Source organism: Melozone crissalis, unplaced genomic scaffold, assembly GCF_028551555.1.
Source record: "Melozone crissalis strain CALT ecotype California unplaced genomic scaffold, PUWL_Pcris_2 ptg000029l_1, whole genome shotgun sequence".
NCBI classification, from domain to species: Eukaryota; Metazoa; Chordata; class Aves; order Passeriformes; family Passerellidae; genus Melozone; species Melozone crissalis.
Genome location: NW_026535807.1, coordinates 15,843,694 through 15,871,558, shown reverse-complemented (window position 1 = coordinate 15,871,558; position 27,865 = coordinate 15,843,694). Strand labels below are relative to the sequence as shown.

Sequence of the window (27,865 nt, the reverse complement as noted above, 5' to 3'; positions counted from 1 at the left end):
GGAATGAGATGGTATTTAAGGTCCCTTCCAACCCAAACCATTCTATGAAATAATTTCTTCTGGAGTCTGAGGATGCCTCTTAAATGTCTTTTCTTACTAAAGCATCCTCTTTGGAGTCCCTGTGCTCACAGAGTCACAGAGGACTTGCAAATTAATGTGAAGTGTGAGTGGTTTGGGACCAAAGTGATTTGGGTGAAGCCCATTTCAGACAAATCAATTGTAAGGTTGCCTTTCCTTGAAGGATGGCAGGTGTGGAGCATGCAAGAGCAGAGCCTTGGGGAGGGCACTGGAGCCATGTTCTGAGGAGTCACATGAGGATCCCAGATGTCTGGCTCTTTGCTCTTGGCATATGGGCCATGCTCTTGCAAGTCAGTAACCACCAACCAACCTGAATCCCTTAGGGCTTTTTCGGGGGAAAAAACAGTTGTTGAAGTACAGTTAGAATGGAGTAATGGTATATATGTGCACAAGGCTGCTGGAAGAGACTGCTGTTAGGAATTTCCTAATGCCAGGGAAGAAAGGAGGAGCTTGGGCAGAGCATGGCCCCAGTAAGAGCTGCAGAAAGCAAAGTGGAAGCCTGGAGATATCCCAGTAAGTCTGGAAGGACTGTGCACAGCTGAAAGAACAGCCTTGTGCTAAGTCTCTCACTGTGGCTTCAGCCTCAGAAACTGCTTTGTTTGCCCATGAAAGGAAAAGGGAGGCTGGAGCTGGGGGATGCCTCTGCTCTGGCTCTTGGATTCACTGACAGCTGCCTTCAGCAAGTGGAGCTGCTGTCTACTCCAGCTCATTATGAGTTCTGGAGAAAGAAGAGAGGGCAGGGAGTAGTTTCCCAGCATTTTAGAGGGTCTCACCGTGTCCCTGAGCTGTGTGATGTGCCACTATCCAGATCCTGTGCCTGCCTGTACCTTTACTTTTGCTGGCTCCACCAAGAGCAGGAGCTGTGATGGTGTGAGCTGGGGGTGCCTCTGGCCGGGGTGAAATGGGGGAGGTTCTGGGTACGTGTTTGTCATGTGAAGCTGGCTGTTTACTGCTTGTGTTTGGGTGCTGCTCTGACACCCAGGGCAGATGTGTCATGAGAAATTGCTTCTGCAGCCCTGGTCCTCATGGCCTGCAACAAGCCACTCTTACAGGCAGAGTCTCTCATTTGCAATGAAGCTCCAGCAAAGAGAGGGTTTTGTCCCGTGGGAAGCATGATTCAACTCCTGAGGATCATGCAAGCTTGGGAAGGTGCCAGACATGCTTAGCATGGAATTTGCAGTTAAGCGTGGAGTCTGCTACCTCCTTGGGGAGGTCCAGCTCTCCTTGGAGGCTTCTCTGTTCCCATATGTCTCCATGTCTGCAGCTGAAGGTATTTGAGAGTAGCCTGAGGATAAAGAGAGAAGCAGAATCCTATTTGCTTTGTGGTTTTCTTCATGTAGCTTACTTAAGAAAAGATAAAGCGTGAGGAATTTTGTTTTGCTAGTCTCAGATGATGGCAATAAACTCTTCCCTTTGACCCTGTGTTGGCTGCACCTGGGTCTGCAGGCAGGTGGAGTAACAAGTCACAAAATCATCTGAGGAGGTGACTGAGGGGTTTGTGGTTGTGGAGCCTTCTCGTGGGACCGATCCCTTCTCCTTGAGGCAGTGCTGATGCCAACAGCACTCCCCTTGGGTCTGGGGTTGTTCCCTGCACTTGTATGATGTGCCCGTGGGCCATTGCTGCCACTTTGGGTGTAAACATTCAAACATAGATAATTGCACTGGCCTTCAGGTGAATCCTGGTATAGATTTGTGCCTCTCCCCACCACAGCCTGGCCAAGTTCTGGACTGGTTGTAGAAATTCTCATTTCTTGAGGGTGCCAAATTACCATGCCTTGGTAGAGATGTGGGGTTTATCCTACTTAATGTGATCCCCTTGTTCTTATTCCTGGTACCCAGGGCTGCCCCGCTGCCCCAGTGCTGCCAGGTCCTGCACCCAGCAAGCCCTGCAGGCAGTGCTGGGGTGGGCAGGGAGTTGGGCTTGCACTTGCCAAGCTGAGCAGGTGCTTTGCGGAGGTGGTCAGTGGGCTTGGGGATGCCTTTGGGTGAGAGAGGGCGCAGCAGCAAGCATGGTGTGCTTGCTGAGTCACAGGAGTGGCTCAGCAGAGGCAGGGATGGGCAGCTCAGCTTTTGAGTGAGAGGGTGGGATGCCCATTGCCTGCAAGCATGAAAGCAGGCAGCTGTAGAGCCACTGGTGTGGGCAGCAGGTTGACTGCATTTCTGTTTTTTCTAGTTGCAAAGCCTTTCTTCTCTTGCTCCCCTCATTTCCAAAGCTTATATTGTTACCTAATCCACATTGCTAGAATTCTCTGTTAGAGGATCAGCTTTTCTGTAGGAAGGCTGCTGTACTCCTCACTAATATTGACTGTCTTTTTCTCTTGCTTCCCCTCTTAGATCTACGATGACAATAAAAGCCTGTTTGAAGTCAAGGAGAATGTGCCCAGGAAATTGGTGGAGAAGGTCGCAGGGGACATTGAGAGCCTCTTGGCCAAGAAAGTCCGTGCTTTAAAGGTAAGGAGATGGGCCTGTGTGCTCATCCTTTGATGGAGATGCTCAGTTTAAACAAGAGGGTTGATGCTGGTGTAGCAGTATGATCTCAGGTTCAAAGTGATTTCTGTGATTGTGTGGCCTTTGCTGGAAACTGTATCCTGCAGTTGGACAGATTCATGTGGAGCATGTGAGGCAAGGATGTGTAATGTGGGGATGTCCTCTAGGTACCTTCTTGCTTTTTATCTCCTCCCCTCCATCATGCAAACACCTGAAGGTGCTGCCACAAGAACACAAGTGATAGCAAAAGCCTGGCAGCAGATTTGATCCAGTCATTTAACTGGGGGTGTACTGGAAGCAGAGGGACTGCAGTGTCCCTGCCATGGCTCATGGAAGTGTTTTGGACAAGTGGAGCCTCTCCTGTTTAGGAGATGATGTGCTTGAAGGGATTGTGCAGGTGCCTGGGACTTGAGCCCTGGGACTGACTGTTTGAGTGGGTTGCCCTCATGGGTATCTGCACACAATTCCAATCTATTGTGCTATTTTGTAACACTCCTTAAAATGAACTAATTTTCTCTGTACTGGGGGAGGGTGGCCTGATCATGGTGCAGCTCAGTAAAACCCAGTGCTGGCTGTAACAAGGTGGCAGCAGGGCCGTGCTCTGCTGCTGGGACAGGGACAAGTCATTGCCGTCCTGGAGAGGGGACAGCCTTCTCCACTGCAGAGGGGCATGGAGACTTCCCCTCCAGGAGCTGAGGTGCTCTCTCTGAAACACAGTTTTATCAAGTGACATTGTACAGTGGGCATTTGGCAGCGTGGCCAGCCGGATTCAGCTTGTAGCTTGATCCACTGAAAGGGGTTCTGCAGGGGGATGGACAGGGGGAAGGCTTGGAGCAGGTAACACAGCTTGGAGCAGGTAACACAGCTGGTGTGTCCACAGAGGCACTGCAGCCAAAAAGATTCAGTCACCTTGCAACCTGAGAGAGGGGAAATGAGCTGTGGTGAGAGAAGGGATGTTGCAAAAACTGAGGTGCAACTGAGGCAGTGAGGGTTTGGAGGTCTCCACAGTGAGTAAGAAGTGGCTTGGAGAATGTATGCAGCAGGAATCACAGGACACCCATGTGGGCTAGGGGAGACTCAAGACTCAAAATAGGATCTCAGTCAAGGGTGGTCAGAATCTGGCCTGAGTGTCCAGATGGTGTGAGGTTGTCCACAGTGCCTGACAAAGATGGTAGCTGTAGGAACTTGGGTGAAGAAGATTGCTGTTTACCCAATTTCTTACTCTGGGAAGTAAAGAATGATCCTGCTTGGGACTCACAGCAAGTGTTTTAGCTTGAATGGAAGGAGCTGAAGTGGAACTAAAGAGGTGTAAAGTGTCAGCACTGCATTTGGGATAGTGGAAGTGAAAATCAGGGAGACCAATTTTCTTCTTAACATGAACTTGCATCCTTGTGCTTATATAGATTGTGTGCATTCTTGAGCATATATCATGTTAAATGTTCCAGAGATGTGCAGCACCTATAGATGCTGGAGGAAGACACAGGTGACAGAAGGTTGTAGTAAACTTGGTACACACCTGGACAGCACGTGGCTCCCATGGGAGGCACAGGGTAATAACCCTGAGTTACACAGCATCACTGTGCTGAGTGGCTCCACTGTGACATTTGAATTTCAGCTCATCAAGTCACACTGTTTTTCTTTCCCCTTTGCTCTGAGTCACACAGACTTACAGTGAGTTTGTGCATCTTTAGGTGCTAGATCAAGGGTTGAACTGTGCCTATGGTACAAATAACCTTGTTTGTCTTCCAACTGTCTTTCTTTTTTGTTGAGTTTTTGGGCAGGACTCTCTGGTGTGCTGTGAAGGGCTCACCTGTCACAGGGATGGTTCTGGCAGCGCTGGTTAGGTAACAGCACATGGTGCTGTCTTCACAGTGGAAACAAGGAACCCTTTCCTAAGTCACTCTCTCAAGAGGACTCCTTCAGAGTGCACTCTCAGGTGGAGCAGACTTTTACATCCATTTCCATGTAAATTCTTGACATTTTAGATTGGAGGTACTAACAACAAAATCTGGAAATGGGGAAGTTGATGGGGGAAGAGAAATGGAATCTTCTAAATTTCTCCCACATTTTGCTGAGCTCCTTTGAAGCGGTGGGGCTCCCATAGCTCCTTCCATTCTCCTGTCTGTTTTCATCTGTCTCAACTCTCCCTTTAGTTGAATCATCTCTCCTGGAGTAATTTCCTCCTCTTCTCTCATGACTCACAAGAGTGATGATGATTTCTTGAAACATATTTTTCAGCATCTGAGTCAGGTGGGACTCCAGGTATTGGGAAGGGCAGGTGAGGAGGGAGAAATGGAGTCTTTCTGTGATGTAGGAATTGCCCTGTCACTCGTGTGCTCACTCTCCTCAGGAGACATCCCTGTCTCCTTTGCTGCAGGAGGGAGAAGAGATGCTGCCTGGGCCTCAGTGGGGCTTTGAAGAAAGTGCTCACAAGCTTTTGGGCACACACCATGGGTGCACAGCTCAGAGCACTGCTCTCATTAGGTGGTGATTCAGTCCAGTCATCAAAGAACCTGTTCTCCTCTGTTTCTAAGTGAAAATATTAATGTGTCTTTATTAAACTATGTGCACAGCATTTATTAATAAAGTTTCTTACCTTGTGTGTTGCATTTCTAAGAGGCAAAGATCAACCCCAAGGAAACTGAACCTGTCTGTCCCTGACAGCCATGGTGCAGCACTGTGGCATGGGTCTGGCACTAACAGGACACTCTGATTTCCTCTGTGCATTTTGAAGGTGTGCTGGAGCCAGGGCTGTGTGGCAGAGAGGGTAATTGCTTCCTAAAATAAGGCACCTACAAGGGGCTGGTTATTTGGATGCTGTCTCTCCCTTTTTGTTCCAGAGCATCATATCAGGTGACAGTCTCATCATGGGACAAAAAATCTCCTAGGGAGGTGTTTTTGCAAGCCCCACCTGTTCCATCTGCACCTGGAACCTGGGGGACTTCTACCCCATGTCCCACAAAATGGTTTCTGTTTGACATGGATTTGCACCAGCACTAATTGCCTTTTCCAGTGTCCTTTGATGATTCCATTGCTTCAAGCCTGGCCTCCCAGTCACCTTTGGGCTCTCTAGTTCCAGCTGCTTTTTATTCCCAAGATTTAAGAGGCGGTGAGATAAAAAAGATGGCCTTCAATACCAGAAATGCATCTAATTTCCTTTGAATTGGAAGTGAAAGACTAAGGTGGAGTGACTCCTGAAGGAGATTACATTACCTTAACCCAGCATATTGCATTGTGGGGAAGTTCCAGACCTACAGTGAGGTGTAAGGATGCAATAGGTGAGTTCCTGGCTGGGTGGGAATTTAGTGGGCTGCTCTTCTCCACACTCATGAGCTTGTCCTTGTTAGGGCTAAAAAAGACACCTTTTGTAAGATGTGGGAAGGAGTGAGGTGCCATGTTACCAAATAACTACAAATCCCCCTTGGGTTTTCCTTGTGCTGGGAATCACTGCTACCTGGCTCATGGCTTTACATCATCTGACACTAGAACTTATCAGGTTGGTTTTTTGCCAAGCAGATTATTTGTCACTTTTTCAACTTTATTTCCTATCTCCTCTTCAGTTTTTCAGAGTGTTCAGACCCCTCTTTGCCTTTGTATGTGCCCAGAGAGATATGTACAGGCTAGGGCTTCTTTGGGAGCTTGTTTGGGAGCCCAGATGTTGGAGTTTGCTGTGGACACTGAGTGAGTTTGGTTGACACTGAGTGAGCCAGGGAAAAGCCATCACCTGCAGTGGGGTTGGTGTGGGTCCAGATTCCCAAACCCAAGGGGCACTTTTCCTTTCTTTTAGAATACTATGTCAAGTGCATGAGCAATGATGCCTCCAGGTCTGCTCTCTCCTGAAGCTCTGCAGACTAGGGGAGAAGGAAGTTGTGATTTGATGGAGGAGGAGGCTGAGAGGTGGAAATTTTAGATCCTAGGATGTTTTAAGATTGTTTCTCCTTTTTATATAGTTCTTGTGAAGGCTGCTTTTGGATGCTGACTGCTTCATTCTTCACATGTTTAACCACAGACAATTTGCTTTGCCTCCTGAGAGCGACACATCCCACAATTTACTGAGTAGGTTATGCCCTGAAGTGAACTATACTGTGACCAGCCTAAAGGTTACTGTCTGTGCTGGTGGCCTTCCCCCAGCTCCAGAAAGAGCCCTGCTGATCCACAAACCATGGTCTGGATGCCTGCAGGCTCTCACATTGCCCCAGTGGTGACATGGCTGGGCTGGTGTTTTCTCCACAGAGCTGATTCAGTTTTGCAAGCTGGGGATCACTGGCACAGTCTTTTGAGTTAAGGTGAAGTTTGTTGCATTTCCTGTGGACCTCAGCTGTGTGAAGTATCAAATATGATGTGTTGAGGAGATGTGCAGCAAAGTGGCATTTTGTGTACCAGAATCTATAATGTGTACTGTGTACATCTGTGTGTGTCTTATGTAGATGTATGTGTGTGCAACAGGTTTGGTGTCCCTTGTGTGGGTCTGGTGATGAGAGCACTAACAGCACTTTGCGGGAGTAGGAGGAAGGTTTGTGAGGGTTTTTTAATTGTATTTTTGTGAAATTTAATAGCATATTTTTGTTGCCGCATATTTAGCTCCAGTGTGGAATGAGCATCTGGGGGAAAGCAGGGGTTTGGCAGGGGGCTCAGTGGTAGGAGGTTTCTGCGTTCCTGTTCCTTCAGCTAAGGTGTAGGAGGTCACAATATATTTTACTCAGATTTTACTGCAACCTGAGTAATAAAATCTAAACTTGGCATTAGACATTTTCTTTTGGCAGAAAAAAGAATACAAAGGACAAGACTGGGGATTTCCTGTATTTTGAAAGCATCCTGCAGGGAAGTCTGGCTGGGTTTCCTGTGGCTGCAAAGCCTGGGGGAATGTGGCTGTAGGTGTTTCCATCCTTCTTTACCTTGGGTCCTAAAGGAAAGAGATTGGAAGAGCTGGGAGAAAAGGTGGCTGGTCTGGAGATGCTTAGGGTTTTGTACTGCCTTAACCCTATTTTGCTGATTTGTCTCCTGTTTCCACTCCTCAGCCTTGAGTTTTCCCACTTATTGGCATTTTTTCTGGCATGTTTCTTCTGAAGAGTTGATGCACCTTGTACTCAGCCATGCTTTAGGATCCTGTGATGAAAGGGGTATTACCTTTGGTGTGTTACCACAAAGTACCGCCCAAATCAGCTCCTCAGTGTGAAGTTGATGAGGGGGCATTGCAGGAGGGAGGAGCTCAGGCCAGTTGTGCTTTCAGTCCTGGTTGAACACTCAGTGCATTACTGCTCAACTGGGACTAGTTCCAAGCTCCATTTGAGCCTGGCCCAAGCATATATCAAGAGTGCAGAGGGGATTTAATTGGACAGGTTTATCCCTTTAACAATTCTGATAGCCCTGAGATTTGCCTTGCAGGTTTGTGGTGAATGGAGCCTTTATCAGGTTTCTGATCCCTGATAGGGACAATAAAAAGTGCCACCTGTCTGACAAGCTGTAAAAATTGGCATACAGCAAAGCATCTCTCAGCCCAGATCAGAGCATCTCCCTGCTCCCTCCTCTCTCAGCAGCAGAGGCACTGACCTCTGTCACAGCATGGGGGTAGAATATCATCAGGAAATCTTCTCTCCTTCACTGTTGGGGTTGCTGTTCTCTGGTCTTGGTGGCAGGCAGCAAAAGGAGTTAACATTCAGCAGAAGGAGCCCTGGGGCTGTACTGGATTTCTCCTTTGCTTCTGGCAGAACAAGGTCCTGTTGCCATCTCCCTGCATCCTGGAGCTGTCTGAAGGATGTTGAACCAGGTGAAGTCATTGAAGTGCTTAACTGGAGAGCTCCCAGGCCAGGAGAGGGAGGCCCTCTGGAGCTGCAGTGCACCAGGGCTCACTTTGGCTGGCAGCATGTGGTGCCAAACCCTTGTGGATTTCCCTCCTGCAGTGTGGTACAGCCCTGGCTTTGACTTGAGGGGGACTTCTGGCCATGCCAGAAGGCTACCAGTGGTCACACTGTGGCCTGCTGGGTCCCAGCTAAGGACACATTATCTGTCTTGCCTAGACAGCAAAATGGGGTAGGAGAGAGGGAATAAACATAGTTAGGTGAGCTCTGACATAGTGTGGGTTTGGTGAGGTGTGGGGCTCCATGCCTCGTGCACTCCTGCACCATTCCAGCTGCATGGCCATGGACAGGAGCTCTTGAGTTGGTGGAGTAAGGACAACAACCACCAGTCCTGCACATGCTGAAGTACAAACTATTTAAAGGCAGGACCTCCGTGCTTTCTTATTTCATAGTGACAAATCCAGCCCTCTTCCCACTTCTTTGCTAATTGCTGGTTGGTGGTTTTTGTTTTTAATGCTATTTTTAATTTGCTCCTAATCAAATCCTGGCTGACAGTCCCTGTGTGTTTATTTGTTTGTTTATTTATTTATTTATTTATTCATTTGTGCATATGTGTGTGTGTGTGTCTTCTCCTGCCTCACAATTGTTCTTGTGCTGGACCTGCTCCAGTAATCCAATTTGAATCCAATCTCCCAGGTCTGGAATTCTAATTTACAGATTGCAGAGGGGAGTTAAACAATGCCCACACACCAGGATGGGGGTTGATTGTCTAATCTAATCAGGAACAATCAGATGTTTGTAACAAGTCTATCAAACCTGTATTGGGCCAGTTTGCTGAGCGGTGTAACCAGCGTTAATGGTGCTAACACGATTTAGGGCTTCCTGCACTTTCATGCAGATTACGTTGAACGTTTCCCTTTCTTCTCCCATGAACTCTTGGCAGCAGCCCAGCCCGATGGGCTCTGCAACCTGGTGAGCTGCTGGGTGCCCTGTGGGGCAGCAGAGGTTTGCCAGGCCCCAGGGGCTGCTGTTTCTGTGGCACGGCTCACACTGAGCTCCTGGGATGATCCTGTTTTGTGGCACACGTACAAGGAATGCACTCGGTGCCACCAGTGCATCTGGAGTCACAGATGGGAGAGTGAAAACTGATGGTCCTGACCCGATAGGGTGTTCAGTGGGTCTCCACAACAGATCCCCAACTCTGTGCATGGCTGTGGGTAAACAACAGGTGAAGAAACCTTTGTCCTCCCTTGCCCTTGGCAGACTGAGGCTGTTGTGAGGCTGTTCTTTCTGGTACTTGCTATAAGAAGTCTGGACAGCTGATGTTTAAAGAAAACACCTGTCTGGTTTTTCTTTTCAGTGCCCTTTCAGGGCCTGAAGCAAAAGAGGAGGCCAAACCAGCTCTGTGAGCAAGATGATGTCTCTTAGTATAGCTCCCCAACCCAGAGTGAGCTTCCTTCCCTGTGCACATAAATATTTGCCTGACTTTGCCCTTCCTGAAGACTGAAATACCCATCTGGTCCCTTGCCCTGTCAAGAGGTGAGCTGGTTCTCACGCTCCAGGTCTGTACACTTAGCTCTGCACTCGCTGCCTTTGCCCAGGGGTTTATTTTGGGTTTATGGTTTCCTCCCTGCCCGAGCATCCTCCCTGAGCACTGTGCTCATCCCGGGGCAGGCGCAGCAGGAGGATTGCAGCTCACAGCCCTGCTGGGCTTCCAGCCTGAGCAAAGCCTGCCCTCTCAGCCTCCCTCTGAGTGCTGCCAGCCTGGTTTGCACGCACAGGAGCAGGAATAGGAGCTCTCTATTCCTGGGAATAGGAACGGACTTTTCATGGGGGGTTTAATTGTGTGTGCCTTTGCCTTCCTGCGCTCTGCACCCCTTGCTGTGAGGAGCCCAGACACCCCTGAGACTAGGAAGAGAGAAGGATGAAATAGTCCTTAAAGGGTGTTTTGTATTAGATGGCAGTTTGCATGCTGTTTTTGAGTTTTTCCTGGTTTTTTCCAGCACAGGACGATGTGGCTGAAGCCATTGGTGTGGGCAGGGGATTTGCAGCAGTTGTAGGGCTTGGCTCTCTCAGAGCTCTGGTCCTTCAGCTTGGTCCTTTCCCTCTCAAATCCCGAGGTCTGGCAGGGCTGTGCTCTAAGAGGAGGCATTTAGGGGTGCTGAAAGGGTAAAAGCAGATGGGTATGACTTATTGGTCTATCTGGGAGGATAGATATAGATATGAACTGGTGAGTGATGCAGAAGAGGAGGAGGTCTCTGAGGGAATTAGTACTAGGGAAAGGAATTATTATTTAATTCTTTATAGAACAAGCTTTAAACACGATTGGGAAGATATGCTTGCAATGATAGCAAAATAAAAGAAACCATGTCACTGAAAAAGGGATTTATTTGAATTTTCTTGGTTAATTTTGGCATGAGAAAATGCATTTCCATGGCAGTTTGGTACCTGGAGTCACTTCTGCACCTTGCTCTGTGACTCTGCAATCTCTGCACGGTGGGAGAGAGTGAGAGGGGGATCTTTATTTCCCCAGGGTTGCCTGTAGGTTTTCATGGAGTGTGTGCTTCTGCACTTACAGGTGTGCTCTCAGTCCCTGTGGGTTCAGCCCCTGCCCTCCATGATGCTGTGCATCCTCAGAGAGCTCTGCAAAGCCCAAGATCCTGGGCAGAAAAACCTCCAACCAATTTATTCTTGTTTAATGTTTTTCCCCTTGAATATTTCAGATGCATCATTTGGGGTGGAAGACTCATATTGAATGGGAGTAATTGACCTGGGACAGTGAATCATTTTGAGTTTATTTCAGGTGGAATGAGGATTATTTTTTTAAGGGTTTCATCCTCAGGCTGAACTAAAAATCAGTTATTTGTATAGCTGTGTTTACAGGCAGGTAGTGAAGTTAAAGACTAATGAGTGAGGGGGTGGAGGCTTGGTCCTGGAGGTTAATGGACTTGCATGAAGCATTTTTGTCTCAAAAGCTCTCTTCAAATCCCTTTTTTTTCTTTTTTTCCTCTAAAGAAAGTAGATTTAGCAGTTTCATTTCTGCAGCCCGCACACCCCAGATGAGCTTTGGCAGAGTTTATCTCAGAAGGTCTCTGCACAGGAGTGGTTGAGCAGCAGGGCTGGCTGCAGGTGAGGAGCAGAGGCAGCCCCCAAGGTGCCTTGCGTGATGAGGGTTCAGCTTGGCTCTGGGCATGTGGGGCTGTGCTGGCACAGGAGCTGGCACTGAATGTGCTCCCTGCCCTGGGCTGTGCCCACCAGGACCCTGCTTTCTGTCCCACGTGGATTTGCTTTGCATCCACTGAAGTGAGTCTGAAATCCATCAGCACGCCCCCCCCTACCCCATAGCAAGGAGCTATTCTATATTCCCAGAGCAGCTGATGTCCATTAAATGTTTGAGTGACACTACAACAATGTGTAAAATATCAGTGATAAGGATCTAGCAAATCTTAATAAAAAAAAAGGCGACAAGAATGTAAATTGCACATACAATTGTGATAAAGAGCCAGAGATAACATTAAAGAGATTGTATCAATTTAATGCAAGTTTTGTGCCAAAGCCTGTCATCTGCTCTTTGAAGAGGAGTTGTTGGGAGCCTTGATATTCCAGCAGACAGTGCTCAAATCATCCCAGTGCTCTGGAGCAGCCGTCCCTGCAGCCAGCGTGCTGTGTGGAAGCTGTCTGCTCGCTGAGGATTAATGGAAACCTTTCCTGCCTCTACAATAAAAATAATGTTCCTTGAAAAAAAATAAAGTGCCCTTCTGCCTGCTGGCCTTTGGGTCCCTCAAAATGCAATTAAAAAGCAGCTTAATACAGCCTTGCAATGAGAAATCTGTCAGCATTCGGAGGCACGATCTGAAGTGAAAGCAACATGAAAAGGTTGTGAGCAAAAATATTTAACTGTGCACCTGCCTGCCTGGTGGTGTTCATGGAGCCACCAGCTGGACTGGGATGTGAGGGGCTGGAACTGGGGGAGCTGGAGCAGCTTCAGAGACAGAGCTGGGCTGCAGCAGTGCTGGGGAGGGCACAGGAGCTCCTGCATGACCCAGCCTGGTCTGTGTCCCTGCTGGCCTGTCCCTGTTTTCTGGGCTGGTGCTGCTGCTGTGTGCCCTGGGTTTCTGTCCCTCCTCTGCTGTTCAGGGTGTGCCACATCTCTGAAAGTGGGCAGGTCACAGCAGTAAGGGCTACTGGAAGTACCCTGCAGGTTTGATGGAAGGGGTAACTCCACTTCTCTGTGCAGGACTGCCAGCTGTAGGTCAGTATTGTGCTTGCCCAAATGTCTTCCCAAAATTTTAGGCATAATAACGGGAGTTAATTTTAAATGGTGGTTAGCTGGTTTTTTTCTGCAGGCATGATAATTTAAACAAAATCCTTGAAGTAAAGCTAGTAATTCCATAGCAAGTGAGGGATTTTAAGGGCTGGGAGTGAAATCTGAACACAGGGCTCCAGTGCCTGCGTGGTTTTGGTAGACAAAAGTGAACTTTTGTCTTTGGCTGCCCCTTGTGTGATGCTGCCTGCACAAGGGTGAGTGAAATCCCACCCCAGCTCTGCACGAAGAGCAACAGCAGCTTGATGGGAGCAGTGTTTCAGCGGGATGCCAGTAGATGGCACAGCTTTTATATCCGCTCATTATGCAGGAGCCAGCGCCGGTCCGGGCTGCTCCCGTGGCTCATCTGAGCCCTGCCTCCCTCTCCACTCACTCAGAGGAAGATGTCTCAGCTGGTCTGCCTGAAATTGAGGAAGTTGGATAAGATATGGAAGGTGTTGAGCTTGTCAGCGTTGTGGGGCAGTGGGAAACCAGGATGGGGAGGAGGAGATAAGAATCTTGTGCTTGGGTGAGTGTGGGAGCAGAGAAGCAAAATTCAAGATAGTGGTAGTGTGGCTTCCCAAGTGCATTCCAGGAAGTGCTGTATTCCCTTAGTGTCGATGTATTTGACTGCTCCAGCTTTATGCATGGGGAAACTGAGGCCTGGAGAGATCATTTTTTGTCTTTGATACACCCTGGAATAAGAGCTGTGCTTCCTAATTAAGTTCTGGAACTTTGAGCTCCAAGGTGTCCTTCATGCGTGATTAGGACAGTGACATCTCCCTGGAGCTCAAAGCTGCTTCTCTCAGCTCTGCTCCTGTTTGGTGCTATTGTTCCTGGCCTCTTCAGGCTTTGAATGTGAATTTTTTTAGCAGTTTAGCAATTTTCTGCACCCTTTTGAAAGAGTAAGAGTTGAAAGCATCCTAAATCTTCTCCCTGTGTGATGTTGCCCAGCTGTTTTGCACCTCCCCTCACCCAAAGCAGCCCTCTGGCCTGTTCAGGGATGATCTTGTGGCTCCTGCTGGAGAGGTGGCCCCTGGAGTTGGGAGGGTTACTCAAGTGCAGTAAGACAGCCTTGATATAGGGGGGAGAAAACTGCCCATCCCTTTGTCCCTGTCCTGGGAGATGTGCAGAGACCCAAGCATCAGAGGCAATCTTTCTTCCTACCTTCTGCCTGCTGAAGAACTTCTTTTCATGACTGGAATTGATTCTTGCAAGTGGATGGAAAGGATATATCCCAAATCTTGAGGGCCTGGTGTGTATGTGGAATATAAACCAGCGTGTATGTATGTGAGGCTGTAAATAGAGTTGTCACTCTAAAAGAAATGGGGTTTCTAGTGCTTGTCAGATCATTTTAAAACCATTTTTATTACTAGATTACATTCTGAGATAAAGTTTATTGTAGCAAAAAAGAGGGAAGGTGTAGGATTTGACTGCAGATTTGGAAATGCACTTAAAACTTATGAAGAGTTTTTGAACCCTAGCTGAGGGCAGGCTGTCTGCTTCAGGGTTTTCCTGCAGGGCATCTCCTGCCCAGCACATTTAAAGGATGGTCTCTTGATTTTGGTGCAAACTCTGCCCCAGCATGTCACCTTTTATAATCAAGCTATGACATAACATGCAGACACTGGCACAGGAGCTCCAGCTCGGGAGTCTGTGTCCTGTGTGTGGGGCAGAAACCCTTCCAGGGGTCCTCAGGAACTCCATGTTCCCTGAATGTGGCTCTTAAAAAACTGCTGTAAGGATTTTGTGTCAAAACTGGGGATCAATCCTGGCATGTGTTGACTTTGTTCTTCTCATTCTCTCCCCCATAACCATTGATCCTAAAATATTTTTCTCTAGTTCTATCCTTTTTCTGTGCTGTTACTTTTAGCACTACATCTGCAAGTAACAGAAAACACTGTGTAGGTGCCAACTCTTTTCTTAGCTATTCCTTGCAGATACGAGTAGCATCCCATTTTCTAACCCAGCCTCTTCTGTCTTTTCCTCCTAGCTGTTCCTAGTGGTATTTGTCTACCTTTTATATGTACCAGTGGCAAAGTTAACAGGGTGTTGTTCTCTTGATGCAGCATGTCAGAGAAAACAGCAGCCATCTCCTCCTGCCAGACTTGAGCTGCAGAGTTGTGTTGGTTTGCATCTCCTTGCTCCACCTCCCATCTTAGTTTAGGGCACATCACCGACTGGAGGCTGGAAGAAGCAGGAGCTTTGCAAGTGCCTCCTAAACTCCACAGCTGCTTGCAGGGCAGAGCTTTGCAAGTGCCTCCTAAACTCCACAGCTGCTTGCAGGGCAGAGGTAGCTGGAGTGGCAAGGAGAAAGTTAGCTTTAACCCTGAGACTTGCACAGATCTCCATTTACCATAACATCTGGCTATTAAAAAACTAGATTTATTTTGCTTGCAGACTAATGCAGAAAGTCCACGCTGCCTTGATATTGGAGTTTTTGTGTCTCTCCTACTCCTAGCCCCATCTCAAACCCAGAACCTCTGCAAGGTCCCATTCTGAGTAGCTGCTTTTCTCCCTCTGTGCTGAGCATCCCTAAAACCTGGGCATAATAGCATCCCTGCTAATTATATCACTGCAGATTTATTTCATGGTAATATTATAGCTGCCCTCAGGCATCACCACTATCATTGGAAAACATCGAATGATCACAGCTTCTGAGCTGCCTCCATTAAACCTGGGAGAAGCGTCTGGGCCTGTTTATAAGTTTGTCTTTTGATGAGAGCCAGGGATTGATGAGCTGGTGGCTGTGAGGTTTGCAGAAGGTGCCCTGGAGGGAAGCTTCCCTCGTCAGGCAGCCATAAGGTGCAGATGGCGGGATCGCGAGCGGAATGCAGACACAGCCAGGGGAGCGGGCTGGGAGTGTCACCTTCATCCATCCAGGCAGCCTTGTCCCTCCCTGGCAGCACCACCCCGTGCCAGGGCTGCCCAGAGTTCCACGGGGGATGGCTCCACACCCCACATCAGTGCTGCTGGCAGCTTGGCTGGAGGTGCTCCCAGGGAAAGGGGTCTTGTGATGCTTTCTGCTGACAGTCTTGGAGCTAGGGCAGAAGAAAAGGCACAAATACCACTGCAGTTTTGCAACCCAAAAAAAAGGAGAAAAATAATTCAAGAGTGTTCTCTGTATTTTCCTTGCTAGAAATAAAATTAATTCTGTGACCAATGTGCTGGGTACTGAGGCCTTCTGGCACGAGCGTAGCTGAAGGTCAGTGCTGTGTCCCCAGGGCTGTTCTGTTCTTGGGAGCCAAGCCTGTGGCTGCTTGCTGCTCCAGGCTGTGTCCCTTATGGAACACAGCCATGGGATGGCTGGAGGTCTGTAGGATGAAGCATTTGGTGCTGGAGAGCTGGTACCCACACTCTAGGTTTGGAGGGTATAAGGGAATATTTCAGCACACACCCCAGTACTGCACAGGTCTGCTGTGAGCCCTATTTGTCTACATGCATGTCCTTTATGTGAGGACATGCATGGTGTAACATTTCAGCATACACCCCAGTACTGCACAGGTCTGCTGTGAGGCCGTGTTTGTCTGCACCTGAAGCCTGGCTGGCAGGGATGGGGTGACCATCGTCCCCAGTCAGTCTGTTGGTCTTCCCCATGGGTGTCTGTGGTCCCCAAACAGCAGATTTTCCCAGATCTGAGACCCACCACATGTGGAGAACACAAGGAAGTAACTTATAGCTCTTGAAAGGGATTTGTGTAAAAATAGATCAGTTGTTACTGATTTTACTCTGTCTGGCCATAAAGTCCTTTTTGGTTATGGTGCTCCAGCATGGCAATGAGTGGCCCAAAAACTTAACTGAAATGGGGTCAATAAATTACATGCAGACAAAAGGCACTTACACTCAGACTACATCAAGTCTCCTGGTAATTTCAGTGAAACAGGCAGAGCAGAAATATGCTGATAATTATTTAAATTAGACTCCGAGCATTGAATTTTTTTCTTCAAGTAACAGCACTTCAGCACTTGTCCAGATGAGTGCTAATTTACCCAAATGGAAAGGTTTATTAAACATGCCAGCCAGTGCTTTAGTAATATTTAGGACAGCAATTTTGCTTTATTATATCTCTTAACAAAGAGGACACAGGCTTCTTGATCCAGCACCAGAGCAGTCAGGGGATGTTGGGGAAGATCCACGTCAGTTCTGCCTTGTCTCAAATCAAGGTACATTATTTCTGCTTCAATTCTGCCTCTTTGCCAAGTGCAAACCTGGGACTCAATTTGAAAAAAAACTTCACTAACTTGGACAGTTTGAAGGACATTCAAAATTTGGACATCTTCTGGGTGCAGGAGTCAGAGCTTTGATTTGGAAACATTGAAGGATGAAATTGAGTTTGGTTCAGCGAAATAGGCCCTAAGCCAGGTGCTGAGGAAGATGAGCCTGAGCTCTTCCTGCTGCCCCTTGCTCACTCCAGGACACACTTGACAACTGTGCTGTTTTGGGGAGAAGCTTGGGTGCATGAAGATGGTGATGTCACCCATCATTTGCCTCCCTCAGTGCTCCGTCATGCCCTGCCTCCTGGCCTTGTTATCATTATATGTGTTATTCCCAGGACTAATGCTGGCTTTGCTGTTTCCCTCAGGACTCTAAATTTCTTTGGTTTACATATTTGATAAAATACTTCACAAATCCCAGTGGACTGTCATTCTGTTAAAACATCCTGTAGAATTCTTCTGAGGCTTCCTGGCTGTGGGGTGCAGGCGTTTGGTTCTGTGGCTTCTCCCAGGACTCAAGTGGGAAATTAGGACTACTTGCACAAATTAGAGATAATGCAGAAGTGTCTTAATCTGAGAATCTCCTCACAAAGAGGATGGTTCAATGTCGTGAATGCTTCTTACAGACCCATCCAGGGAAATTTGCTTTTAAGCTTTGCAATTTCTCTGGGTCCTTCAGGATAAAGACCACTACCTCCTTTACATGAGGACATGCATGGTGTAACATACCAAAATCTAAATCTTTACATTTTATCTTCCATAAATATCCTCTCCCTCTCTTTCCCTGCACAAGATTGCTCTGTTAAACTATCACACTGCAAATCTTGTGAGTGCCTGGAGCTCTGGATGCTTGCAAAAGATTTGGCAAGGGAGAACTTTGTGGAATTCCAGATTGTGCATTCTTTTAGAGTTTGGATACGGGGTGAAGCCAATAGTGATGGGAATGGGAAGATTTTGCTTCAAATCCAGGGGGGGTTTTGTCTTTAGTACCATCAGAGTAATGAGAGGAAAGGCTGTGGCTGCTCTTCTATGCAGGTATGGATGTTGGATATCCCACGGGGGAAACAGAGAAGTTTATCATCTCTACAGTTCAGTCAGAGGCTCTCTAATCTCCACAGAGAGCTGGATTCACCCCAGATAGGTCGAATACCTTTGTGTGCTGTTGCACTGGAAGTGTGAAAGAGCTCCCAGGAGGAAACATGCCTTCTCTGCTCCCTAGCATGGTGTACAGCAGGGAGCTCTCTGGGGACCATTGCTGATTCCTTCTCATGCTCCAGAAAGGGCAGAGCACTGTGCTGTCACAGCTCCAGAGAGGTGAACATGAAATTTTCAGAATGGGGAAAATGGGTGGAAATAATTTGAAAGGAACCTCTTGCTGTGCATTATTGATGATATGTATTTTTTAGTGTTTGGTGTCCCACAGGGAAGTGTGCTGTGACACCTTGTGTGTGGTGAGCCTTGGTGTGCTGTGACCATCAGCCAGGCTTATCCACAGTAACAGGGATGTGGGGAAGCATCTTAGATGAATCCTCTGAACTTACACACCTTTAAGAAGTGCAGAGAAACAGTCTGGGATTCAGTTTTACTGTTCTAGCACTTTCCTTGCCACCCTGATTGGAAGTGCTTAACCTCCTCTTCATTAATCAGTTTGAATTTTATCTAAAATCCATCCTCGATGAAGGTGAATCAGTCTGCTGCTCCAATCTTGGGCTGAGAATGATGGCAGGGTGTGCAGAGCTCAGCAGGTGAGGGCACTGCAGCTTGGGTCAGAGGGACACTGTGGTTTTGGTGGCTCTGTACTAACAAGGCTGGGGGTCTCAGCCATGTCCTGTGTGCTCAGTTCCCAACATGCCAGGACGTGTGTGTGACATTGTCCTGCTGAACCCCAGTGACACGTGGGTGGGGTGCCACAACCCAGAGGAACACGAGACAGTCACCAGGTCACTGAGGCTGGCAGGGACCTGTGCAGATCCCCCACCGAACCCCTGGCCAAAGCAGGGTGAGCTGGAGCAGCCTGCCAGGAACTCAGCTGTTCCTGGGGAGATCCTGTGATTGTCCTGATTTTACAATTGGGCAGAGTAAGCCCTGGGCAGTGACTGGGATGAGACATCTCTGGAAGGTGGGTGCAGGTGGTGAGGGTGAGAAGGTGAAGAAGGCCTTGGGGCTGCAAGGCACATATGTGTGTGCTTACTCATCTTTTCAAGAGCTCCTGGCTGCAGTGGTGCTGTCTTTCTATTAAATATATTTTTCTTCAGGAATCAAAGTCACTATGGTCTGTTAGACTTGAAGAGCTTTAAGATCAGAACATAAATGCATCACAGAGGTTTGTCTTCTTCTCTGGCCAGGTCCTTTACTGTTGGATGTTTATGTACAGGAATTAGTGGAAAACACTGAATGGAAGGGAAAAGTGAATTCTGGAATTCTGTTTGCAGACTCCTTGGCCTTCTGGTCACCAGTGGAATTCATCATTCTTCTAAGATTCTCTATGACAAGGACTGTTGGGAAGTTGTTTTCCTCTGGTGCTCTGCTGAAGGTGCATGCCTTCAGCACGGGGCATGGGCACAGTTACACCATTCCTGTCAGGATTACCTGGTCCATCCTGACTTGCCCACAGAGCATCTTACCACAGGGTTTCCTGAAAAAATCAGGCTATGTTTGCCTGAGCTGCACTGGGGCAGCTTAGTTCTAGGCAGGCAGGGAGCATCACGAATGTCTGACCAATCCTTTGTGGCAGGATCTCAGCCATCCTCCCTTTCCTTGGGAAGAAATAATTACTGCAAGGTGCCCTGGAGCTCCCATCCCAAACCTGCAGGCCTCCTCCTGCTGAGGCTCCCTGGGGCCGCAGGAGCAGATTTCCCTAATCCCCAGCACACAAGGACTGGCTCTCATCAGCAGCAGCTGCCATTTACAGTGGGAGGAGAAGGGGGAGTGCAGCCAGGAGAGGGAGATGGGTTCCACTCCTACTTGGGGTGCAAAAGGAATTATAATCTCACATTCTGCTTTATTTTCTTTTTATTTTTTTCCCTCTCTCCAGGGACATCCTAACAAGAAAAAAACAACCCCATCTTTTGCAGGCTCCTAAGAATAAGAATTTCCCTGGCTGGAACATTCCTGGAGGATCCTTTCTCTGTTATTATATAGACATTTTGTAGAATGTTCCAAGTGTCCAGGATGCAAAATGTCTCTGCTGTGGATCTGAAAGGCTCTTGTAGCCCAAATCTGAGTGCTAAGTCCTTCACTGTGCTTCTTGTGGGGGTTTCAGGACTTGGTATGTGAATCTGTTCTTTAAATGTTGCTCAGTTGATCAGTGTCACAGCTTTTCCAGCATCTCACAGAAACGAGGAACGTGGTGAAAATCAAAACAAGCCAAATTTTGCTGCACTCCTTGAAACAGCTTGAGAACTGGGAGTTTGTCCCTGCATGCTTTTCTCTTGCCTTTAGATTTCTGCTGTGACTGATGATGGGATGAGAGCCACTCGATGTCATGGAGCAGCAGCTCTGCAGGCAAAGCCTCCCAGCAGTCTGGACCCAAACCTTCTCTGCACTGCTGCTGCTCTGGTCTGGCTGCTTAGCAAATGCTGTCATGCTTGTGGGTTGCCTCATTAGGAGGAGGAAGTAATGATGGGGCCAGTGATGCTGTCCTCCCTTGCAAGATCCATGCCAAGGTTTTGCTGATACAGCATCTTTGCTCACACTTGCATGAAATTCTTGCTAGAACAGTGCTCTGAAAACTGGTCTTAAAATCCTGGGCAATACATCAGGATTCTGGCCTAACTTCCTGCACAAAGAAAGGTTGGTTAGATGTGTTGGTCAGGGCCTTGTCTGTTGAGTTTTGGATATCTTCAGGGGTGAAGCTCCTTCACTGTGGGTCCCTGTCTGTTCTTCTGTCTAGAGACTTTCCTGCACGTCATTTCTTGCTTGGTGCCTCTTTCTTCCTTTGTTCTTTGGCTCCTGTATCCCATTAAACACATGGGTTTGAATCAATAACCAGCATAACCCTCTGCCCACAGATTTCCATTTCTGGCATGCCCTGCACACAGAGCCTGTGGTTTAGGTGATGCCTCATCTCACTGCAGTGTTCCTGCTCTAAAGAGATGACTTCTTAGCCTCCTTTCATTTATAGGAAAAACTATTATGTAAATAGCTACACATCCAGCCTATGGCCGTGGATAGCAATGGATAGTCATCCAGGGAGCTGGATGTCACCAAGTGGAGGACACTCCCCCTTGGTGGTGACACCTCCCATGCTCTGGTGCTGAGTTGCCATCAGGGTTGATGGTGTGGCTGTCCTTGAGCACTCCCACTGCCCAGTGCTGAACACTGAACAGGTGAACAGATGAGTAGTGGAGACTCTGTCCTTGTGGGTTGGACTCAACTGGACACAGTCCAGGGCCAGAATTCAGTGGGCCCCACCTGAATGGGGACCAGGCCTTGGGCACATGATGTTCTTTTTGTCTGTGAGAGCTAAAGGGGCTTGGAACTGAGGAAGGAGGTGCTTGGTGGTGCAGGAGCGGTGGAAGACAAGCTGTGGGCTGTATGTAGGACACCTGCTCCTGACTTCCAGCTAAGCCAGGCTGGAGGAGGGAGTCTTACAGATGACTTTGTTAAAATCATCAGGAGAACAGCATGCCTCCCATTTACTTTGTAGGTCTTGTGCAGGTTTCATGTGCCAGAGCTAAAATAATACATGATTTTTTAAACTGGCTTTTTTCACAGTTGTAGGAAACAGCCCAGCCATTCAGCCAGAGCAGCAGCAAGCACTGATCAGCATTGGCTGGGTGGGCTGTGCCAGCTGCTGTCAAGAGGCTTTTTCCAAGGAGCCTGGTGGAAACAAAGGAGTCAGAGTGGTAAAACCACCCCATGCTGGACCTCACTCACGGAGCAGCCAAGCAGGGAAACTAAACAGGAGCAAAACTGATGACAGCATGTGTAGGGCAACGTGCTAGAGAAGTAGGAGAATCAGTCTGACTGACCTTTCAGGTGAGGCCAGGTGAATCTGGGATTCAGAGTGTTTTCCCCAGTGGGCTATGGCAGGGTGTGTGCTCTCTAGGCATGGCAGTTTGTTTAAGATTTCCTTTAGTGCCTTGCTAAATCCAGAGCTTCTGCTGTATTGAAGAAAGGACTAAAAAAAAAGGAAAATAGGTTGTAAAATTGCAGAATTTGGAATACACCAGGAGCAGCCATAGTGAAGAGGAATTTTTCTATTCCCTAAAAGGTTTCTTCTGCACATTCAGTCTGTAGCTGAAGTGGATTTTTGCTGTCTTTCCTTATTGTAGTCTCCTAATTGGTTTTCTACATTCACTCCTCAATTGCTATAAACATTAAAGTGTGGTGTGTCCCATTAGATACCCTTTTCTATCTACTTAAGCAAAATTTGAGTTAAGATTTTCTTTTTTCCTACAGCTTCAGCCTTTCTGAAGTGCCAAGTAAGTTGTGTGTTAGGAGTGCTGGTCTTGCAGGCAGTGGGTTCCCCACCTCCCTCTTTTCCTGGGAAAGCCATGGAGAAGCAGTAGCTCAGCACAGGAACACATCCACTGCATCCCTCTCTGATTTGGTCTTTTGAACACAATTTTGTGTTGTGGTTTTGTTGTTATAAAGGGAGGATGAATGATTCATTGCTATCTCACAGCAGAGAGGTCAGTGGGTTGCTCACAGCCATATCTTATTATCATCTGGAGTTTAGTGTGCCCAGGGTTTTCTAACCATCTGTAACACACACCGCTCATTTCCACAGCATGCTTGTAACCTCTGCTAATTATTTATAAAGGGTTAATTAAGAGGATTCTGCTCTAAACAGTGACCCAGTGTTCTTTGTTTCTGCTCCTTCAGCTAAAGTAACAACCCTCTTACTGAAAACAACAGTAATTTATCCTTGAGTACAAGGTTTTGAGGTGCTCTATCAAAGCTACACAAAAAAACCAATGTGACGTCTACCTCCTTCCTCTGATTACTGATTTTGTAATTTTATAAAAGAAAGCAATCAAGTTTGTCTCATTATAATGGTGTTCATTGTTCAATTCTATTATCCTTTTAGGCTTTTCTCTTAATGTTTGTTCCACTATTTCAGTAAGGCTTGAAATTAGTCTAATTCCCCAGATCACACTTCTTCCAGTTTTAAAATGTAGATGAAACAGATTAAGATTATTGAGTTCTGAAAATCAAAGAGACAATGAGGTAGCACCATTAATGTGCTGTTTGCCTGTTAAAATAGTCTTTTTGCTGGTCCTGTCAGCCCCTGTGCTGAAAGCAGAAGCAGAGGGCACCCAGTATAATTAAAAGGCAACAGGTCTGCTGCAAGTTAAATGCTTTTTAATACAGCTTGTAGCTCACTGATAGAACTTGTTGCCCGAAGATGCTGTCAGAGCAAGAAATTCAGCAAGACAGAAGAATGAGGGGGAGCTTGTTGTGAATCTGAGCAGTAGCTCTGAGCTGTGGAGGCTGTGATAATCCTCCCTTGGCAGTGCTGCCATTGTGGTGCTGTGTTTGTCTGAGTGATGGAAGCTTTCAGGATCAATGTGAATATCTGCAGATTGAGCTGAGGAGAAGATAAATGACCAAGGCTGTTCTTTCTTGCTTTGGGAAGATTTAAGGCAATTAGTGAAGCCTAGATTTTTTTTTTTCCTCTTGCAGACATATTCTTTAAGACATGTAGTTGCAGCATCCAGCTGAGGAGAGTTGGGTCTTTCTCCAGACCATTTTCAGCTGTGAAAGTTGGTGGGACTCCAGGCCACTTTCACTAGAGCAGTGTCTGTGCTTTTCCAGAAAGGTGCATTAAACTTTCCCATCAATGCTTTGCAAACCCACCACAGGCTGAGACCACTTGGCAGTGACCCTCTGGAGGGCCACCCAAGCATCTCCTGCTCTGCTGAGCCTGAAACTGCTTTGTATCCATGAGGCATGAAGGGCGGGGAGGAGGAGTCTCTTTTATTACACCTGCCTTAGTGACTGAGCCAGACAGCTACCCTGCCTTTTCAACTCCATCAACTGGTGGATAAAAAAGACATATTTTGAATTAAAGTGGAAAAGTGAACAAGAGACATGAGAATAAGCCCATTACTCTAATGAGAATTTTGCCATAAGAGAGGTGTGTGTGTATCTTCAGTGTTTCTTCTCTCCTTCCACTTTGTTATTACTTTCCAAGCCTTTTTTTAAAATGAAAGAATTTCTTAAGCAGGCAGTAGTTTTTCATGCATTTTACCCATTTTGTCTATTAAAAGAACTTGACCCCTTCATTTCCACCTTTCAGGATAACAGTAGTAAGTTGTGCCAATTTAGTAGTCAGTGTGTGGAAATTAGTGTCTATGAAATGCATATTTTATATGATTGCCTGCATTTAAGCCTGATTGTGATGTTTGGGTGATTTGAACATAAAGTGGTATGAGAAGTATAATAATCTGTTATCAGAAGCAGACAGAGAGAAGGGGAAACAACTCTTTATATTTTGCTAGAACACAAAGAGTTTTAGACATCCTCTTTTCAAACCCTGGCCTTTTGGAAATGATGTAGAGCTGAGAGCCCTGGTGCTGTTTAGCACTGAAGCTGGAGATCTCTGAAAGGGGTGAGGCTTTAATGCCTCTCATTTTTTACGTTTTGGTAAATCCACCCCAGAAGTTAGTAAAGTTGCACCTTTCACTTGCATGCTGCTGGATTCCACCAATCTTCACTGCTCCTAACAATCTGACATTCCTCTTGGATGTAGTGGAGATACAAACAGGCCTTTTGCCAACCTCCACAACACGTGGGGTGACCTAGCCCAGCATCTGGGCAATGTGTCCCAGAGACCTTGCCTGTGGCCTTTGCCAGGTTTCTTGATCCATTTCCCTCCCAAAGGCAGGCAGCATGTTCTGGTCACAGTCAGCTGGGGAGCAAACACAGCTTCTGCCTTGGACTGTCTCAGAGTCAGTGTCCACCCTTCCCTGTGTGGTTTTCCAGTGTAGTGCTGCTCACCTGGGAGGCAATTTCTGCACCCCTAAAAGGATGCCTTGGCCACTAGCCCAGCAGTCTGTGGCCACAAAATCTAGAAGTCAAATGAAATAACTTATTTATCCTCTAGGTCACAACACTGTTGGACTGACACTCATCAGGGGGAGATGGGGGCACCCTGTTACCCCTCAGCTGCAATCCCATGGTGGGACAGCCATGCCCAGTGGGATTGCTCCATGCTTCACTGCTTGTGGCATGGATGGAGCCTCCAGCTTTCACAGGCATTTCATTGGAGCTGTGTTTGGTCAGGAAGGTGAAAATGCAGGGATTGTTTTTAAATCCCTAACTCACATCTATGAAATCTATGGGTTTGTCATTTCTCCTCCATAGTACTGAGGCCATTGCATGTGGAGCCCCATCTGGGTGTTGTGTCCCCCAGTGTGCAGGCACTATGGGAGAAGGAAGGAATGAAGTGGGAGCTGTAACTCCCCATCTTCCCTCTGCCTCTGTGTGGCAGCTGGGGATTAAATTGTCAGTTTAATGCATCCATCCATTTAACTCAAAAAATGTGCAGAGAGAGGGAAGGTGAGGGCAGATGCCTTCCCTGCAATGGAGCGGCTGCCTTACAGAATTCCAGCTTTACTGTTTCCCAGTTAAAGCTCAGTAAAGTCTCCAGTGGATGGTAGTCACAGGCTTTCTGTTGTCTGATGAGGCTGGAAGGTGTTTGGGTGGGGAACTCTCTCCGAGGCACAGACACATGAGTGTGAGAGTGTGTGTGTGTTTGGATGTGCATGGACACTGCTGGGCACAGCAGGGCTCTTCCCTGGGGAACTCTGGGGCTGCCACAGCACAAACTCACTGCAGTGTTGGTACAGTGAATGCGGATTCCTTGTCTCCAGGCAGCCATGCCTGGAGGTTTCCTTGTCCTCTAAGAAAAAATCATTGTTGCAGTTTTAGGGCTGTGCTCTCAATCTCTTAAGTAAATTACCAAGGAAAATGGTTGCTGCTCTTTTTTTCCTCCTTGTGCTGTGCTAGTTCTGTTTAGGGCGGTTGTGCTGGATTTTCTTCCTTTTATCCTCTTGTTTTTCAGCATGTCTGCCTTCTTCCTTTCTCTTTGTATTGAGATTTGTCCTTTCTTTTATGGAAATTAAAATGCCATATCCCCGCTGATCTGAGACTGAAGCAAAACTGAGACTACAGAATAGCTTGTTTCTAATTGTGATTTGAAAAATATCCCTCAATAATGCTTTCAGCTATTTTGCGTGGGAATATTTTGATTACATTTCTTGTGGAAAGCCCACATTCTAGCATGTCAGGATAAGAGGACAAATGAGAGAAGTGTTTCCACCGTGAGGTGTCTATGCTGAAGAGCAGGGGTGGAAGCTGTGTTGCATGTGCACACACATGGCTGCATGGTGTGTGGGGCATGTGGTGATTAAAAATACTGTCAGGTTTGCTTACCCACAGGGCTTTTTTCCTTAGGGATGTGTAAACTTTAGCTCTGCAGAGCTCCAGCCCTTTGGGTATTCCCTGAGCACCAGGCACATCCAATGCCTTTGCACCATTTACAGTGAGACTGGCTGGAAGACGGGCCCCTAGACTTTCAAAGTCAGGCTGTGGTTCTGCAGAAGATAACTGAAAAAAACCTGACTGTATTATTAAGCTGAACTCCCAGCCTGGAACAAAAGCTCAGCTGGAAAACTGGTAGGAGTCTATAAGTAAAAACAACCCACCAGCTGGAAAATGCAACTGCGGCACGAGTGTCCAGCATGGGCGGGCAGGAGGGGAGAGCTGCCAGCAGGAATATTCTGGGAGTATTCATGGAGTCAAACACACTCTGTAATGTCAAAATCCAGACGGGTGTGGAAAGGCTGAGCAGCCAGCAGGCAGCTCAGAGCTCCAAAATCTGCAGTTGGGCCATAAAGAAGCGCGGGCCGGTGTCCGTGGGCAGCTTGGCTGGGGAGTGCCGGGTGTCTGCGCTCGGCTGAGCTCGGCAGTTAAGGGCCATGGTACAGCTGGCTCTGGGAGCAAGGAGCTGGCCACTGACAGACAGCTAATGCGAAAACAGCTCTGCCATTTGGGCAGGGTTCAGATGGATAGCAACCCATGAACAGAGCTAAATTTGGGGACAGAAAAGAGCATCTGGATTCTTAACACAGTGAGGTGCTCTGTGAAGGACAGGCAGAAATGGAGACTGGTGAGGAGAAGTCTGCTTCAGTCTGGGTGCAAGACGTGGCATCCCAGCTTGGTGATTGATGCAGGGGGTGACAGGGAGCTGCCACTCTGCCCCAAGTCACCTGTGTCCCTTTCTGCTCTTTACAATAGGAGACCCATAAGCTTGTAGGCTTTGACGGCTCCCTTGGCTGCTTGTTACTCTTTACCCTGAACGTTTAAGTCCCGTGTCCCACCCTGGACATCAGGGAGCTAATTTGTGTGTGAATGCAGAATAACTGGCAGAGCTGAGAGCAGAACCTCAATGCCTGGAGTGAAGACCTGGAGTCTCCAGGGCAGCTACACCTGAAAGACAGGCTTGTGTCCCATGTTGAAAACCAGCCCCTGTGGAGCCTGCAGCTCAACATGGCATTTATCAGCACTGCCTTCCTGCTTCCAAACTCAGAACTTGTGCATGCCTGGCCTCCTCTGCCCCCCCTATCCAGGCTCTGCTTCCTCCAGGAGGCTGGAGGCTGAGCACTCCCATACCCTCTTTGTAAAAATTGTACTTGCATGTATGGATTGCATTCTCCAATGGAAGGACGTGTCCTTAGTAATAACTGCCTCTTTTCCTACTTCTAACTGTTCCAGTGCTGTGTCCCTCTGCACAGCATCAGCCCTTAGTTCCTCCCTCCATTGACTGCTTCCTGTGCTGGTTAGAGAGCAGAGGGATGGAGTTGTCTGGACAGAGTGAATGCCAGGGGCAGGAGCAATAGTGCCAGCACTACCTGTGTAGGTGCAGGGCTCAACCCTCACCTGTCCCTGGGGCCAGGCCTGGCTCTCCTCCAGCCTCCCCAGCATTTGTGGCTGGCAGGCATCACAGGCAAGTCAGTTAAACATTATCTCAGCTG

The 27,865-nt window shown here is 47.7% G+C and overlaps 1 protein-coding gene across 2 annotated transcripts in view; it reads left to right on the top strand.

Annotated features, from left to right (window-relative positions):
• Positions 1–27,865, top strand: part of CACNA2D2 (calcium voltage-gated channel auxiliary subunit alpha2delta 2) — a 208,630-nt gene that overhangs the window by 80,164 nt on the left and 100,601 nt on the right. For both annotated transcript variants that reach the window (XM_054280705.1, XM_054280704.1), the window contains exon 3: positions 2,413–2,529. In XM_054280705.1, coding sequence (XP_054136680.1) covers positions 2,413–2,529 — 117 coding nt within the window. The remainder of the gene's footprint in view (positions 1–2,412; positions 2,530–27,865) is intronic.